Source organism: Salvia splendens, chromosome 8 (assembly GCF_004379255.2).
Source record: "Salvia splendens isolate huo1 chromosome 8, SspV2, whole genome shotgun sequence".
Lineage (NCBI taxonomy): Eukaryota > Viridiplantae > Streptophyta > Magnoliopsida > Lamiales > Lamiaceae > Salvia > Salvia splendens.
In genome coordinates this window covers 11,039,320-11,058,726 of record NC_056039.1, presented here as the reverse complement: position 1 = coordinate 11,058,726, position 19,407 = coordinate 11,039,320, and the positions used below count along the sequence as shown (strand labels likewise).

At 37.3% G+C, this 19,407-nt stretch overlaps 2 protein-coding genes across 2 annotated transcripts; both read left to right on the top strand.

Moving 5' to 3' along the window:
• LOC121745734 lies at positions 1-874 on the top strand. Its single transcript, XM_042139698.1, has 4 exons — positions 1-16; positions 103-163; positions 247-323; positions 423-874. Exons 1-4 carry the CDS (start codon positions 1-3, stop codon positions 872-874), a joined length of 606 nt encoding a protein of 201 aa, XP_041995632.1.
• Positions 875-12,722: 11,848 nt separating this feature from the next.
• Positions 12,723-14,313, top strand: LOC121744325 (cytochrome P450 716B1-like). Its single transcript, XM_042137829.1, has 3 exons — positions 12,723-13,214; positions 13,302-13,737; positions 13,811-14,313. The coding sequence occupies exons 1-3, from the start codon at positions 12,723-12,725 to the stop codon at positions 14,311-14,313; spliced, it is 1,431 nt and encodes a 476-aa protein (XP_041993763.1).
• The last annotated feature ends 5,094 nt before the right edge of the window (positions 14,314-19,407 follow it).

Sequence of the window (19,407 nt, the reverse complement as noted above, 5' to 3'; positions counted from 1 at the left end):
ATGGAAATGGTTCACGGTACTTTTCTATGATCCTAGGTATGCTTGAAAAATTGAGCATAGTGTTCATTTACTAATCTTTGGCTGACTTTTATTTTTTGTCAGGGTTGTCTTGGGGCATTGGACGGTACCCATATCAATGTGCTAGTCAGCAAGATAAACCTCGGTATCGCACAAGGAAGGGGCAGATAGCAACGAATACCCTCGCTGTTTGCGATCGCAACATGCAGTTCGTGTACTTCTTGCCAGGATGGGAGGGGCAGCCGGAGACTCGCGAGTTCTAAGGGATGCAGTATCCCGAAATAATGGTTTCAAGGTCCCCCAAGGTATTTCAAAATCAACACCTATATTGCAGTCAATGTTGAGCTTATTGTTTGGGTACTATGAATTGTAAACTGAAACCATTTAAACAAAATGTCACGCAGGGTGTTACTACTTATGTGATAATGCGTATGCCAACTGTAACGGATTTTTAACCCCCTACAGGGGGGTTCGGTATCATCTAAAAGAGTGGGGAGTCGGTACAGAAAAGCCACAAGACCCTAAGGAAATGTTTAATATGAGGCACACCAAAGCTAGGAACATTATTGAGAGGGCATTTGCAGTACTTAAGATGCGGTGGGGCATACTTCGTAGCGCATCTTTTTATCCAATTCAGACACAAATTCGCCTAATTATGAGCTGTTTTTTACTTCACAACTTCATTCGCCAAGAGATGGATGTAGACCCTGTTGAAGTTGAGCTTGACTACGACGAGCCTGCTATTTTACCTGAAGAAGACAGCATAGGCGTCGACTACGTTGACAGCGTTGAGCCATCTGCTCAATGGACGCAGCTTCGGGATGCACATGTGCTAAACATGTGGAATAATAGTTGACCATGAATGCATGAAGATATTACTACAAGTGTCCTGTTAACGGGAATCATCTGGGGTTTATGGGTTTAATGTTTGTCCTATTCGGTGTTCTGATTGGAAGGAATATGTAGTGACATGAAGTAACAAGTAGACCACTGCTGTTGTTGTATTTTGCGTAGGAAGCTATGTATTTTGCGTAGGAAGTTATTGGTGAAAAATTGTATTAAAATTCTACTAAAAACTATTTTCACTTAATGGATTTTCCATTCTAAATCAAGGCGATTTTCCAATTTAGATGTTCAAGGTACCAACGCGAAGCTATTTCGAAGACGAAGAGAATGATAGTTTTGCCGGATAGAATGATACTCTGAGTTGATAAAATGATACTTTTGACTGACTGATAAAATGATAAAATGATAAAATGATAAAATGATAGGTTTATTGCATAGAATGATAGTTTTGCCGGATAGAATGATACTTTCAGTTTATAAAATGATACTCTGAATGATAAAATGATACTCTGAATTTCGCCAAATATCACGTAAAATGATAAAATGATAGTATTGCCCGATAGAATGATACTTTCAGCCTATAGAATGATACTTTTAGCCGTTAGAATGATACTTTCAGCCGATAGAATGATAGGTATTTTTGGTGAATAAAATGACATTTTTGTTTAATAAAATGATACTTTTACCTTATAAAATGATAATCTAAGCGGATAAAATGACAGTTAGCTTATAAAAATGATAGTTTAGCTGGAGAAATTGCATATAAGCTGATAAAATGATACTTTAACGTGACAAAATGACATAAAACTGATAAAATTATACTTTTGCCCGATAGAATGAAAGTATCATTCTACCCGGCAAAACTATCATTCTATCGGCTGAAAGTATCATTCTATCCGGAAAAACTATCATTTTATCAGTTTTATGTCATTTTGTCACGTTAAAGTATCATTTTATCAGCTTATATGCAATTTCTTCAGCTAAACTATCATTTTTATAAGGTTACTGCCATCTTATCCGCTTAGATTATCATTTTATAAGGTAAAAGTATCATTTTATTAAACAAAAATGTCATTTTATACACACAAAATACCTATCATTCTATCGGCTGAAAGTATCATTCTACCCGGCAAAACTATCATTCTATCCGGAAAAACTATCATTTTATCAGTTTTATGTCATTTTGTCACGTTAAAGTATCATTTTATCAGCTTATATGCAATTTCTTCAGCTAAACTATCATTTTTATAAGGTTACTGTCATCTTATCCGCTTAGATTATCATTTTATAAGGTAAACGTATCATTTACAAAAATGTCATTTTATACACACAAAATACCTATCATTCTATCGGCTGAAAGTATCATTCTACTCGGCAAAACTATCATTCTATCGGCTGAAAGTATCATTCTATCCGGAAAAACTATCATTTTATCAGTTTTATGTCATTTTGTCACGTTAAAGTATCATTTTATCAGCTTATATGCAATTTCTTCAGCTAAACTATCATTTTTATAAGGTTACTGTCATCTTATCCGCTTAGATTATCATTTTATAAATTAAAAGTATCATTTTATTAAACAAAAATGTCATTTTATACACACAAAATACCTATCATTCTATCGGCTGAAAGTATCATTCTACCCGGCAAAACTATCATTCTATCGGCTGAAAGTATCATTCTATCCGGCAAAACTATCATTTTATCATTTTATCATTTTACGTGATATTTGGCGAAATTCAGAGTATCATTGTATCAGTCAAGAGTATCATTTTATCAACTCAGAGTATCATTCTATCCGGCAAAACTATCATTCTATGCAATAAACCTATCATTTTATCATTTTACGTGATATTTGGCGAAATTCAGAGTATCATTTTATCAACTCAGAGTATCATTCTATCCGGCAAAACTATCATTGTATGCAATAAACCTATCATTTTATCAGTCAGTCAAAAGTATCATTTTATCAACTCAGAGTATCATTCTATCCGACAAAACTATCATTCTATGCAATAAACCTATCATTTTATCATTTTATCATTTTACATGATATTTGGCGAAATTCAAAGTATCATTTTATCATTCAGAGTATCATTCTATCCGGCAAAACTATCATTCTATGCAATAAACCTAACATATATCATTTTATCATTTTATCATTATTAAACAAAAGTATCATTTTATCATTTGAAACTATCATTTTATCCCCTCAAACTATCATTTTATGATGCAAAAGTATCATTTTATCATCCAAAAAATCTAAAACTATCATTATTAAAAACATGCAAAAACCGTATTTATCACCCTCTTAATTTGAGGCTAACCTATTTTGATTTTCTGTCATTACTAAACTTGTTTGCTTCACAACTACCGAATTAATAAGACCTTCAATTGCTGTCACACCATGGCTGAAGCAACTTAAATGCGACGGGACTCCAATAGACGGCGCAACTCTAGACTCTTGATGCCCCTAAAAATGGTGGTGCCAGGTAATGAGTGAATTTATCCACAAGAGCTCAGCTTGGTGTTAATACTCTATCTTATTAATTACGGTGGGTGGTTACAAGTCATCAACCACTAATAACATCCATTATATAAGTTCATAACTACTCATGGCACAAACCACCAGCTTCCAACTTTATTTTCTATCATATTGCGCCGATGTACATCCCACGCCAGACAGAGTATTTGTACCAAGGCCAATGGAGCGTAGTTTGTGACACGATCCTTATCGACTGCCTCGAACGTATGAAGGGTCATATTTACTGGGACATGCCACTCCCATGGTCATCCCCCGTCCACCCGTTTGTCGCAAACTTTTTGATGATGGTGCTGATGTCACTGACAGAGAATCGACAACGAAGAAGGGGATGTATTTCATAGATATCGGTTCAGATGGCATGCTTGGGACTCGGTTCGAGAAGGGTGTGGCGTTACCAAAACCACCACCGATTGTGCATCCTGAGGCAGGCCCATCGGGAAGGTCACCGCATGGGAGTTCATGTGCATCCAATTCGCCTATTACTTGGTGGCCTCACAACTTCCGCCGTCCACCGTTCTAAGTTGTGTGAGAGAGGTGTCGGTCCCTGTTTAACGCCCAAGAGGGTGATCTTTGTAAGCTTATGATGAAATCTAGGACCGTAGATTTTAAAATACTCCCTACAATCTTTATTTCGGTCGTATGCTCGTTTTCATTCCTAAGGATGGTGTAGGTATTTCGTACGTGAATCCATGATGTAATGGTATGGTGGCGATAGAAATATTAATCGCCCGTTTTATAGTTATATCTACCTTTTGTTATTGCATCTCTTCGTATTATAAGATGACAATGGTAATTAGGAAGAATTTAGAGTGTAGGATGCCTTAAAAAAGATGGAGGAAGTTAACATAAGGAAATGCAATAGTCTTGATAATGAAGATGTTCTTAGATAATGCCTGCATCTAATTACAGAAAATGGGATAGATGAACACCTAAATCTATCCTCTATGCAATTACAGAGTCAAAAAAAGTTTGCAGATTATACACAAGGAAACATCAAAAGTAAACATACTAGTCCATTAACACACGCTAAACATACTTAAACATAGCAGCAAAAACTACAACTACTCAGAACCGATCACCCGCAGCGACGACTCTCCTCGATCAGCTTCAGAACATATCCAAGACGCGCAGACGCTGGCATCCCAATGAAAACTTCAAGTCGTTGGGGTTTGTCACCCAAGATGTTGCATAAATCATAACGCTGGTCAAGACTTAGCCCATCAACCGTCCCAAGCTTATCAAATACCTCTTGTCGGGCCTTACCCATGTCGAACTCGTACCCGATCCTAGATGCTATAACATCCAAACGTGAGTTTGTTTCGGCGTGCAGATTAGCAAGGAAAGCAAACAGCTGAGTATCGGGGGAGCTAGACTTTCGCTTGAGAGTGTTACCCTTAGTAGTTGACATCTCCTTCTCGGTGTAGCGCGAACTAGACTCGTTAAGCTCAGGACTTGCTGTGGCCGGGACACTTCCATCAGCGAAAGGTAAATCATCAAATGACGGGTGGTAGTCATTCTCGTTGCACTGACTACCTCCACCCAAATGGGACCTCATGTGCTCTGCAGCGGCATCAACCTGTTCAGCACCGCCTCCTCCAGCACGATCCTTTCCGAAAATACACTTTCATTGCTCCCAAAATGGCCACGACTTATTACGCATAAACTTTGCATCCTTATTGGCCTACAATAAACAAATTTCGTATTGTTTTATATTAGTTGTCTCAGTAAGAGAAACACATGGGGAATATGGATGAAACTTTTGGATGAAATTAGTGTAATAACCTGGACAATTTGCTCCCATTGCTCGTCATCAATATCAATCTTGAAATCGTTGTGGAGATTGAAACCAACCCCTGTTCGACTCAAGATGGATCTAAGAATCCCATAACTCTTTTTCCAGGCGCCTATTTTGGATGTGATGTGTGGAGTCCCCCTGAGATCGCAATTTGGAAATTCCGCACGAAGACTCTCCTCGATCTTGGTCAGGTATCCCGTACGAAATCCATTGTCGGATTTCCATCCATGAGCAACTAGATCCAGCAAAGTGGCGGCTAAGATCTCCTCTTCACGGAAGATCCAAATCCGGCGTGAACGGTCCCCCTTATGAAACTTTTGCCTTCCCGAAACAGCCACACCTATTTCGTGGTAAATGTCAGCATAGAACATCAAATGCATACACTTACAACGACTTCTATGCATAAACATAACAAAAGAAAAAAACAGTAGCAACCAAAACGAACCATCCTGTGAGAAGGTACCAGTACCACTCTGTATCATTGGGCGTTTTCCATTTGACATACCACCTACAAGGACAATCAAAGCAGTTAATTGATGCCATAAATGCATCAATATCATATACAATTCATTCAAAAGGTACCTTCCTGTGAGAAGGTATCATTACTACTCTGCATCATTGGGCGTTTTCCGTTTGACATACAACCTACAAGGACCAATTAAAGTAGTAATTTTATGCCACCGATGCATCAATATCATATACAATTCAGACAAATCGTGTGTTGCTTCAAGCTCCCCAAATTTTGCCCAACCAATTGATGATAATAAATTGCGATTAAATTGCATACTCAGCTCTACTATCCCAACCCATTATGTACTAAGCTTTATACGGTGTAAGATCCGAGGGGTCTCTGGTATATAGCCACATTACAGCAGTCGAAAATACAGCTTTACAACAACGAAGAAGATGATTGCATACCGGTTGATCGAAAGAGTCCGGACTGCATTTTGAGTTGCGGGAACGATTCTGCACTCTCCTCCAAATGTGAGTTCTCCAATTGAGAATGAAGCTTATTTATTGAGAGATTTACGCCGCTCAAATTTTTCAAAGTCGCGCCTAAATTTTGGCATTCCTGCGAAACATGTTTTTAACCAAAATGAAGGGGCAATTTTGGCAGAACATGATTGTTGGTCAATATAGTATTCAATTAATTATTTTTTCAATGACAAAACTGCATCTATTTATTAAACACTGAACGCATGGGAGTGGTGTTAATTAAGTGGGCCCTACTCCCTCAATTCTAACTCAGTTTTATATCTCACTTTCCCATATCAGGGTAACTAAACACGCCCTTAAAAAAGACTCTCTCATTGGCCCTTGAAAAGGCACTGGCCCGGGTATCAATACATGTGTACTCTAGTTAATTTTTCTGGGCCTAACCCACCGATTCTATTCTCATGTACCCAGAAAATATATTTAGTTCCACGTATACCCTTCATTCTTTTTCCTCTAGTCCTCTTCGCCCAGATCTAATGAACTACTTCTCCGCCGGATGGTTCGATATCAAATACTATGAAAGATCGAAGTGGTTCAGGAGGGGGAGGCGGCGGTGGACGATAGAGGAGACGGCGCCGCCGATGGAGGGTGGAGGAGGGGGAGGAGACGGTGGTGCAGAGAGAGAGAATGCGGCGGCGGCAACGACGATGAGGGCGGAAGAAGAAGCAGATGCAGGGGAGGAGGGGGAGGGGAAGGAGTTGCTATTAGCCTATAAGGAAATCCGCAGAGGCAGTTGTCATAATCTGAAATTGGGTATTCATAAGTAATAATTGTTGTAGGTTGCAACCTTTTTCCTCCAACATTTTCTTATTTTCTGTAGCCTCAAATATGTGATATTTTGGGGACTTCAATTCCACATTTATCTGCTGCAATTTTTTTATTACCACATTCCTAGTATAACCTGTTATTTGGAGACCTAATTCATGATTGAGAACATAGTGTTTTGATATTTTGACAACTCTGAGTTCAATTACCACAATAGTGGATGATTGTAAATCCAATACACAGCGAACATATACGCCCAGAACATCGAATATTTGAGGGGTAAAAATGTCAGTTTACTTTTAAAACTTTGTCGGTCCCTCTCCGTTCCTTATGAATCAAACACATGAAAAGCCTAACAATTTTTATTAATTTCTTGGTCAAAGTCTGCATAAGTTTCTTGTGAATCTATTCCTTATTAGACTTATTTATTATGCTAGAGCGCATCTTCGGTCAAGTAGGACAACCTGTAAAACATTTGGAATTTAAACTCATTAGTTCAAAGCTTTTACGATAAATCAATTGACAATAAAATAATTTCAAAATACTTTTGAAAATACTCAAAAATATAATAGCTTCATTTTTTTCTTTTAAAAAAAGATGCGGGGTATTACACCTGTCAATTCGGGTACCCGCGGATACCCGATCCTGAAATTCCTGAAATCCAATACCCGATACCAGACTCGAATTTGATTTCGGGTACCCAGATACTCGACTCGAGTATCCAGTCCCGATTGTGATTGTGATTTTGAATTTTTTTTCTTTTAGAAAGTTAACTACAGACTTTCAAATTTTATTTAATATTATTTAGTTCAAATTTAATACAAAGTTAAGTTAATATTTAAGAGAAAAACTAAACACAAAATGAGCATTTCACAATTATTATAAATATATAATGCCAAGTTTTAAAAGTGTATACTGCCAACTCTCCATGAATGGCCAAATATTAAAAATTACACTATATACTGCCAATTCTCCATGTACTGCCAAATATTAAAAGTTATGTAAACAATTTTAAATATTGAGGTAGTGACAAGACTACTATTTCGAGAGGAGATGGAGAGACTGGGCAGTAGAGGGTGGAAGAAAGCTGGGTTGGCGGCGGGCGAGAGGAGAGGGAGAGACTACCGAGAGGAGACGACCGGCCTGGGAGAGCAGACGCCGCGGCGGCGGAGGGAGGCACAACGAGAGAGCAGGAGAGGGAGTGAGGCGCTGTGAAATTTGGGGTATACCCTAATCCTATACGCTAACTATTATGTACTCCCTCCGTCCCGCACTACTTGCACTTATTTCCTTTCTGGGCGTCCCAAGTTATTTACACTCTTTCCATTTTTAGTAACAATTTATACCTACAGCCGTAATTGTTGACTGTGTCTATCACTCATTCCTTAATCTCCGTGCCCAAAAGGAAATGTGCGAGTAGTGCGGGACGGAGGGAGTATTAACTAATATGCAATTAAGAAAGAGAGTTACATTTAATTAGAATAAAAATATAATTTATTAATGAAAAAAATCAGATAATTCGGGTATATACCCGATCGGGTATCGGATAACCCGATATCCAACAATCCATAATTCTCACTACCCAATCCCGATCCGAAACCCGAAAAACCGGGTTTCGGGTATCCAATACCTGCTATTCATTTTGACAGGCCTAGCTCTGATAATATCTAACTTAAAGAGTATGTAAGGTTTTCAGATTAAAATAGGTATGAACAACAAAATCAATCACGCAGAAAATATTCTACAAAAACCATTATAAGTGTCATCATTTCTCCAATATACTCTGGCAACATCCCAAAAGTATTGCAACTTCTCAATATCCTGCGTTATAGCAAAGGGGGGAGCCAATCCAGAAGCGGCCGCCTTCCCTCTGGCCTGGGCTCTGGCAGTCTTGTTGCCAGAACTCCCTTCCGGCTCAGTGTTGAGATCCATAAGCGTGTCGCTGCTGCACGTGTAACTGCCACTAGCAGTGTTCTTCATCAGCTTCGGCGCTGAGAACGAGGCCGATATCTCTCCGTCCAACTTCGCTTTTGTCATTCCAGATCAGCCAAATGTTGTAGGAAACATCATTTTCGTCTCTTTCGTCTGCTTTTATTTATTACTACTATGTTTATATTCTTTAGATGATGTTACCACAATTTTTTTCTATTATATTTTAATCATTATAATATTTTTAATAGTAATGATTAGATTTTTAGTCTATTTATATTAGTACTTTATAATTGATCCATATTATAAAATTTATGTTGAAACTATAAGAGCAACGCGTCTCATTGTTGTCTCTATCTCGTCTCGGAGAGACGAGACCGCATTGAGACAGCGTTGCGGGCTTCGTCTCGTCCCCAACCTCTCCCGTGTCTCGTCGCGGAGAGGCAGTCCGCGAGCTGTCTCGCCACGCGCGTTGGCCACGTGGCGAGTTGTGGTTCGTCCGTGACGCCCACTCACCGGCCCGCGAGTGGGCATCGTTTATTTCCATTGAAAATGTTTTTTTTTTGTTTTTTTGAAATTCAGAAAAAATTTGAAAAATAAAAAAAATCCCAAAATTATACTAACCGTTATAGCCGTTTTTTACAAATTTTTAATTTTTGGGCACATTTGGGCAAAATTTGGCAACCAGTAGACGTACATGATCGTCATTAGACAACTCTTTCTTCTGTTTCTTTGAGTTTTGAGATTTTGAATTTAGAGAGAGTGAGCGAAAGATTTTAAATTATGTAATTTTTATTTTTTTAGGATTTTATTAATGTGGTTTTTATTTTTTTAGAGTTTTAAGTTGTAATTTTATTTTATTTAATGAAGTGTGTTTTTATTAATTGAATTTGTTGGAAATAAAAATAAAAAATGAAATTGAATGAATAGTTAAGGGATGAGATGGTTAAGAGATGAAGGGTTACAGGTGTTTCTTTTAGTTAAGAGATGTGATGAAAAGTATAGTGGGGCCCATGAATAGTAAAGAGATTAGATGGTTAAGAGAGGGATAATAGACAACGTTGTGGATGACCTAACCGGCCAATTTCTAGGTTGTGTCATATGAAAATATTAATGTTATTGGTAAACTGAATGTAATTTGTTTTTAATTTTTATATAATTTTATTGAGAACTATACAAATTGCCAAAACTTGCTATGCATATTGGTTATTGAATTTATGTTTGAAAATAATTTTGTTCCTTTTTAAAGTTATGGTAGTATTTAATTGTAGTTTTAGGTGAGATGAATGACTTTAAACAAGGGAAATGAGTTATTTTATCTTTGAGTTCTATTGGAGAGTGACGAGTTGTGAAGAATGGAAGGTTTTAATTAGTTTGAAATGACGAGGTTGATGGTTCTTTTAATTTCAAAGTTAATATAGTGTATAAAGAAGTTTTTTTTTAATTATGAGTATTTTTTTTAATTTCTTTATTGTGATAGATTTTACCTTCTACTCCATGGTTTAACATGTGAACATTATATTCTGTTATTTGTTTCAAATTTATTATGTTTCAATGTTGATTTGTATACTACGTTCAATTCACATATAACTAAAATTTTTGTTAGTTATTTTGTTCATTGTTAACATCGATTCTAAATTTATTTAATTAATTTAAATAAATTTAAAATTCCTTGTTAAAATTTAACATCGATTCTAAATTTATTTTGTTCATTGTTAAAATTTAAAATTAATATCATAAATTCTTTTTCACAATTTTGATTTCTTCTTTTAATTTACTTTTTTTTCTTCTCATTTTTTTTTCATTTTTAATCATGAGTGGGGCACTTGTCACCAAATTGTCCAAGTTTTAATTCTTAAAAGAATATAAAGTGTGCACACACTATATTTTCAATCTCCTTACCTTTAATTTAAAATTTCATAGATAAAATATTTTAAGTACAAACATTATCTAATCATCAATTTCATAAATTTTATAATTTGAATTATTTTTAGTTATTTGAAAAAACATTAAAAAAAATTAAAACATATCTTAACTTAACTTAACTTTTTATTCTAATATTTCTTTTATAGATACGTTAGTTTTAATCTAACACTCCTTTTACTCCAACTTTCAGATTTTGACATTTTTCTATCTTTTTGGGCTCTATTTTGCTCATTTATCACAAAACGCATAAAAATAGCAAAATGTATAAAATATGCAAATAATGGACGTGTAATGCAATTTTGACGCTTAAAACGGACCAAATAATGGCTTTAAAACAACGCAAAATCCAAGTATATACTTTGGTCATGTTTGGTTGACCGGAAAGTAAAGTTGGCAAGGAAAATGATTCCAGAGAAAATGAATAACAGGAATATGATTCCTAATAACTTTACTTTCCTGTGTTTGAAAAATATCGAGATTTTAAATTTTATATTTGATTTAAACACCAAACTAAAATTATACTCCTACTTATTATTATTTTTATTTATAAAAACGAATAATAATATAAAGTTTTTAATAAATTATTAATTACAAATAATAATAATTATATTATTATATTTATTAATTTAAAAATAGATTATACATCATAGTATATAAAAATATAATTGCAATTATAGTTACATGGAGTATTACAATAATTTAGGATTGATAACAAATATAATTATTATAATTATATACATATTTACGGATATTATAATTGAATAAATTTATAATTTGAAATTTTACTATGACTTTATTGATTAATTATTAATTTATAAAATAGTACTTTTTATTTATTATTATATAATTTATATTATATAATTATATTTTAATTATTTAATAAATTATTATTTATTATTATGATAATAAATATATATATATATATATGTATATATATTATAATAATATAGTTATAATTATGATAATTTTAATTATAGTTATTTATTATACCATAATCAAGTATGGTTTATAATTTTAAAATATTTTTTATACATTGTAATTAATTAATAAATAAATAAATAATAATAATAATATACTTATATTGCATTAAATATGTAAGAATCCTAAGACTTGGAAAAAGAATACCTAAGAAAAGTTAGGATTCAAAATCCAGGAAAGTTGGTACAACTTTCCTGATCTTGGAATTCTGATTACTTTCTCAATTTGATTAAAAACCGAAACAAACATAGGATTTTAAAATTGAAGGAATCAGATTATTTTCCCAGATAGAATCCTGGCAAGTTGTACCAACTTTCCTGATCTTGGAATTCTGATTACTTTCCCAATTTGATTAAAAACCGAAACAAACATAAGATTTTTAAAATTGAAGGAATCAGATTATTTTCCCAGATAGAATCCTGACAATCAAACATGACCTTTATGTTTTTTTAATTATAATGGTCCTCCTATGATAACTCTACGATTTTTATAGTTCTATTTTTATATTTTTATTTTCATTAAATGCTCCTCATATGATACTGTAAATCCTATTTGCTCAATCGTTTTTTGTTTTTTTTTAATTAAATGTCCTATGATAATGTGTAAATTTTAGGGGATTTAGTTATATAAGCTGTGATTTTTAGGTAACCCTATATACTTATATTAGAGGTGATTTTAGGGTATGGCAACCCTATATAAGTATACGTTAGTTTAAAGAATCCACTTATATTTAGTGGTAATTTTTAGGGTATGGCAACCCTCTATATTAGTTTAAGGGATCTACTTATATTAGCGATGAATTATATATTAACGAGAAAACACTTTTTAAACATCCTACTTGTGTTGAAGTGTAGCCAATCAGAGATTTAGAATACGCTTATTTAAGTTGAGTTTCCACATTCGTTAAAATAAAGTAAAGTTTAGATGGAGTCGACAATTATGTTGTGGGTGCTGGTTTTTGTGTCTCTGGGTTTTTTGGCGATGGTGAAGAAGAGGAAGAGAAGGCTCCCAGCCGGGTCGGTAGGAATTCCGATAATCGGGCAAACCCTGGAGGTTCTGAAGGCAATGCGAGCCGATACAGCTGAGGAGTGGTTCCAAGAAAGGGCCCGAAAATACGGCCCTGTTTCGAAGATGAGCTTATTTGGAAAGCCGACAATATTGGTAACGGGCCAAGCTTACAATAAATTCATATTCAGCAGCGACGAGCAGACGCTCTCCAGCAAGCAGCCAGCGTCGGTGACGCGGCTGGTAGGCGAGAGGAATTTGTTCGAGATGAGCGGCGAAGATCACCGGCGGATGAGAGGAGCATTCCTTTCCTTTTTGAAACCAGAAGCCCTCAAACAGTATGTGGGGATGATGGACAATGAGATCAGGCTGCACCTCGCCCAACATTGGCATCACGATCATGTTATCTCGGTATGCATTTATTCTTTAATTCCCTATTTATTAAAATATTTATTTATATTTAATATGCTAATTGAAATGTGGTATTGAGTTTTGCAGGTGATGCCGTTGATGAAGACACTGACGTTCAATATGATTTGCACGCTTCTGTTTGGAATGGAGAGAGGAGAGAGAAGACAAACCCTAGTGCGTCTCTTCGAACAATTGATAGAGGGGGCACTTGTTTTACCGATAAATCTCCCCTTTACGCGCTTCAACAGAAGCATTCGGGCGAGATCGAAAATTGGAGCCATTATAATGGAACTAATACGCGAGAAGAGGGAGAAAGTGGAGAGAGGAGAAAAGGGGCACGATCTCATCACCAGCATGCTGAGCATGTGCGATGACGCCGGCTCACCGCTCTTGTCTGACCAGGAAATCGAGGAAAACTGCGCGGTGGCGATGATCGCCGGCCATGAAACCACCTCCGCGCTTCTCACATACTTAGTCAAACTCGTAGCTGAACACCCCAGTGTTTATCAACTTCTCCGCAAAGGTACACTTAAAATATTTTATATTGGTTTCTTGAAATCAGCAAAACATTAAAGATGAATTGTTTGTTGTTGCAGAGCACGAAGAGATTGTGCGAGGGAAAAAGGGGGCAAGTGATCCTCTAACTTGGGAAGACATTGGTAAGATGAAGTACACATGGAGAATTGGGATGGAGGTGTTGAGGATGTCTCCACCGATATTATTCTTGTTTAGGACAGTGCTGCGTGATACTGAGATAGGAGGATATGTTATTCCTAAAGGATGGCAGGTGCTCTGGACAACATGCATGACGCAGTTGGATGGAGCCATATACCCGGATCCGCACAAGTTCAACCCATCGCGTTTTGAAGATCAAGCAGCGATGCCACCACATACCTTCGTAGCATTTGGAGGAGGCGCGAGGCTTTGCCCAGGCAACGAATTTGCGAGAATGGAGACGTTGGCAATGCTTCATTATTTGATTACTCGTTTCACTTGGACTCTCTGTTTGAAAGAGAATACAGTCCGCAGAGATCCCATGCCCATTTTCAAACAAGGCCTACCCATACACATTAAAGTCAACAACCCTTATAAAGCATGATGAACTAATAATCTTATTTCCATTTGCTTGTAACCTTTATTTACTACTAGAATAATTCACACTTTCTCCTTTGGAGGGTGAAATAATAAATATTATATGTTGAGAAAACCGGGTAATTTTCTCTCAAATAGTGAAATGAACCGATTCAGTAATTTCAGAGTTAACCCAATGGGGTCTACTCGATAAAACTACTTCTCCAAATAAATTCTTTAGAAATACTGGCGAGGACACTGTCCCTCTTAAATACCAGATTCCTAACAGAATTTATCAGACGGTGTATTTATCACAATAAAAAAACACCCAAAAGAACCGTACAAAACACTACTACCAAACCCGCAAATAATATTGAATACAATATCCCAATATAAAATAAAGCCAGAAATAAATGCGGAACAAAATAAATAATAAAGAAAGAACACACCCGAAACTTTGATAATTGAGTTCGGCCAAATTGCTTACGTCTCCGAGCACCCTCTGCAGAGCCCGCTTATATATAGACGGAGAAGATAATACAAATTTGGGATGGATTACAAAATGGGGCAGGAGAGTTCCTTTTATAGGCAACTCTCCCCCAAACTAATTCCTATACCCACCGATGTGGGATGGCAAAATTTGCCAAACTTCAACAAATCTCCACCTTGGCAAAACTTCAAATCCCACCGAACACAATCTTTTCCACCCATACAGACGCTCGCGGTGCTTTCATATTGGCGCAGTCAAGCGCCAGCTCCAAATCGCAGAATATTAACCAAGTCCAAACAATGTTCAAACTTGGCTCTCGTCACCACCTTAGTCAACATATCTGCAGGATTCTCTAAAGTCGGAACCTTTTGGATGACAATTTCCTCTTCTTCAAGAATTTCCCGCACAAAATGATAGCGAATATCAATGTGCTTCGTCCTTGCATGAAAGACCTGATTCTTTGCTAAATGAATAGCACTCTGGCTGTCAGAATATACTTCAAGTTGTTTCTGACCAACACCCAATTCTTTCAGCAACCCATGAAGCCAAATTGCCTCCTTCACAGCTTCAGTAATGGCCATGTACTCTGCCTCTGTCGTAGACAAAGCTACCGTTGACTGCAAGGTAGACTTCCAACTAATTGGCGCACTCGCTAAAGTGAACAAATAGCCCGTAGTAGATCTTCGCTTATCCAAATCACCAGCATAGTCGGAATCACAATATCCAACTGCAAAATGACCAAGTGATTTATCCTGCTTAAACAACAAACCAATATCTACAGTATCTTTGATATACCGCAGAATCCATTTCACAACTTGCCAATGACCCTTTCCTGGATCATGCATGTATCTGCTCACAATACCAACGGCCTGTGAAATGTCTGGTCTTGTACACACCATTGCATACATCAAGCTTCCAACTGCGTTAGCATAGGGAACTTTCGCCATATATTCTTGCTCGTCTTCCGTTTTTGGAGATAACTGAGAACTAAGTTTCAAATGAGGAGCAAGTGGGGTACTTACAAATTCGGAATCATCATTCACACCAAAACGCTGTAGTACTTTGGTCAAATACTGCTTCTGTGTCAGCCAAAGCTTGCCTCCCTCTCTATCCCTTGTAATCTCCATACTAAGAATCTTCTTGGCTTCCCCCAAATCCTTCATCTCGAACTCTTTACTCAACTGAGCCTTCAATCTGTCAATTTCAACTTGGCTCTTTGATGCTATCAGCATATCATCAACATATAAGAGTAGGTAGATGTAGGAACCATCTTGAAGTCTGCGCAAATACACACAGTGGTCGTATTTGCTTCTTGTGTACATCTGATCCTTTATAAACTTGTCAAACCGTTTGTACCACTGTCTTGAAGACTGCTTCAATCCGTACAACGATTTGTTCAACTTGCAAACCCAATTTTTTTTACCAGCAACCTTGAATCCCTCCGGTTGGGTCATATAGATTTCCTCCTTCAGATCACCGTGTAAAAACGCGATTTTCACATCAAGTTGAGTTAGCTCAAAATTCAACTGCGCTACCAAAGCCAACAAAATTCTAATGGAGGAATGTTTAACAACAGGAGAAAATACCTCATTGTAATCAATTCCCTCCTTCTGGGCGTAGCCTTTAGCTACCAATCTTGCTTTGTAGCGAACATCATCTTTGTTAGGAAATCCCTCTTTCTTTGCAAAAACCCATTTACATCCAATTGCCTTCCTGCCTTTCGGCAATGGCATCAGCTTCCACGTCTTGTTCTTCTGAAGAGATTGCATCTCTTATTCCAAAGCACCTTTCCAACCATCGCTTTCTGAACTTTCAATAGCTTTCGAAAAGATACATGGAACATCATCAACAACTGGAGGCGCATATGCTACCATATCCGCAAATCGAGCAGGTTTCTTATTTTCCCGCCTCGTTCGCCTGACTGCAATTGGCTCTGATTGCTGCGAAGGTTATTGGAACCTCTTCATCATCTGACTCTTCTTCTTCTTCCGTAGGAGAGTCATTTGTGGAGTTCGTAGTTGGGATCACAACTGCTTCTTCGAACTCCACCTGCTTCGGTGTATACTCCATCTGCTGCGAAGTATCACTACTATTTGGATTTACCTTATTCAACATGGAAGATTCATCAAAGGTAACATCCCTACTAACAATCGTCTTCTTAGACTCCAAACACCATAACCGATATCCTTTAACACCAGCACTGAAACCCATAAACAAAGCCTTCTTTGCACGTGGATCCAACTTTGATTCAGTCACATGATAATATGCAATAGAACCAAAAATATGCAAAAAATCATAATCAGTTGCAGGTTTACCGGACCATACCTCTAAAGGAGTCTTGCCATCAATGGCGGAACATGGCAAACGATCAATGTTGCAAATAGCGGGCTATCAATTTTAGCGGAGTCCTCCCGAAAAAGCTATAGCGGCTATAGTGCAGCTATAGCGGCAGCTATTGCTAATAGCGTTTTACAAAAAAAAAAGCAAAATTTTAGCCAAAACATGAGTAATTTCACACATTAGTTCACATACATTAGTTCATAGCCATTAACTAATAAACTATGATAGCAGCCAATGCAAAATAAAAATTAAAAATAGTATAACAAGCCAACAATGCTCTGCTAGTTCACTCGGGTTGCCTTCAGTTCGTCTTTAGTTCTCTTCTCTCGTCCTCTTACTACAAATCATCATCACTCGAAGAATTAGAAGCAGATGGGGATGGTACAATGGTGTCGTTATCATCTTCATCTTCAGAGGAGGAAGTAGCAGATGCCTCTTCATCATCAAGAACAGGAAAGAATTTCATATACGATCAGTCAAAGAGATACGGGAGTAGGGAACCAAAAGAAATAGGGTTACATGCACGTAGTGGGCTACTTTTGGGCCAATTTTTTAATCCGGCTTGACGTTTGGCCTGTTGCAACAAAAAAAAGCATAGCGCAGCTATCGACACCGCTACGCTATCGTACATTAGCGGCGCTATAGCTCGCTTTAGCGATTTTAGCGCCCGTATATCCAATACAGAGGATATCTTCGCGGTGGCTTGCTTCAGCAGCTATAGCGGCGCTATATCGGCGCTATAGCCCGCTATTTGCAACATTGCAAACGATTGACAATGTGTTGAGCGTATGTGATGGCCTCAGCCCAAAATTTTCTGTCTAGCCCAGCATTAGACAGCATACAACGAACTTTCTCCACTAGTGTTCGATTCATACGCTCTGACACTTCATTTTGTTGTGGTGTATTTCTCACTGTGAAGTGCCGAACTATACCACACTCCTGGCATACATCTTGGAAAGGATCACTCTTGTATTCTCCACCGTTGTCAGATCGGAGAACCTTGATCTTCCTCCCCATCTGATTTTCAACTTGAGCTTTCCATTTCAGAAAAATCCCAAGGACTTCATTTTTGCTCTTCATAGTGTACACCCAAACTCTCCTGGAAAAATCATCAACAAAAGTGACAAAATAGTGTCTACCTCCAAGTGACGGAGTCTTGGCAGGTCCCCACACATCTGAGTGCACGTAATCCAGAATTCCGTTCGTATTATGGATTGCAGTGCCAAATTTCACTCTTCGTTGTTTTCCCAGAACACAATGCTCGCAAAACTCTAATTTGCAAGACTTCGTACCTTTCAATAATCTTTGCTTGGCGAGAATTTGCAATGATCTCTCACCAGCATGTCCCAATCGCAAATGCCAAAGCTTCGTCGCCTCTGCATCCTTCTTGTTACTCGAAGTTGCAGTTGCTACTGTCCCAACAATTGTACTACCTTGATAGTAATACAAATTGTTCTTCCTCACACCTTTCAGCATCACCAATGCTCCTGAAGTTGCTTTAAGAATTCCATCTCGTATCATCACAACTAGGCCTTTAGATTCTAAGGCCCCCAATGAGATGAGATTCTTCTTCAACTGGGGCACGTACCGCACATCCTTCAAAATTCTGGTGGATCCATCCTGATTCCGTAGCTTGATTGAGCCTATCCCGTCTGTCTTACATGGACTGTCGTTTCCTATGTAAACAAGTCCACCATTGAGTTCTTCGAAATCAAAGAACCACTCCCTGATGGGACACATATGATAGGTGCAACCTGAATCCAATATCCACTCGTCTGGATGCGATGTTGAAGGTGAAACCGTCAAAGAACAATCTGACTCCGCATCATTTTTGCATTCAGCAACATTTGCATCTTGCGAAGCCTTTTCTTTCTTCTTCAACTTTGGGCAGTCTTTCTTCCAATGTCATTTCTCATAACAGAAAGCACACTCATCTTTGGCAGCTCGTTTTTTCGATTTGGACCTTCCTCTTCTCTCCTTTGATCGGCCTTGTTGACGACCTCTTGCCACTAATGCTTCATCTGTAACTGCTTTGCCTTTCATTTTATCTGACTTTCGCAATTCATGACTATACGAAGCAGAACATACAGTATCTAAAGACACATTCTCTTTACCGTGGAGTAATGTGGTCTCCAGATGTTCAAATTCATCAGGTAGAGACGACAACAACATCAATGCCAGATCCTCATCCTCAAATTTCACATCTAAATTTAGCAGGTCTGCTACTAATTGGTTAAACAAAGTAATGTGTTCATTCATAGTGGTACCTGGTCGGTATTCAAATCGGAACAA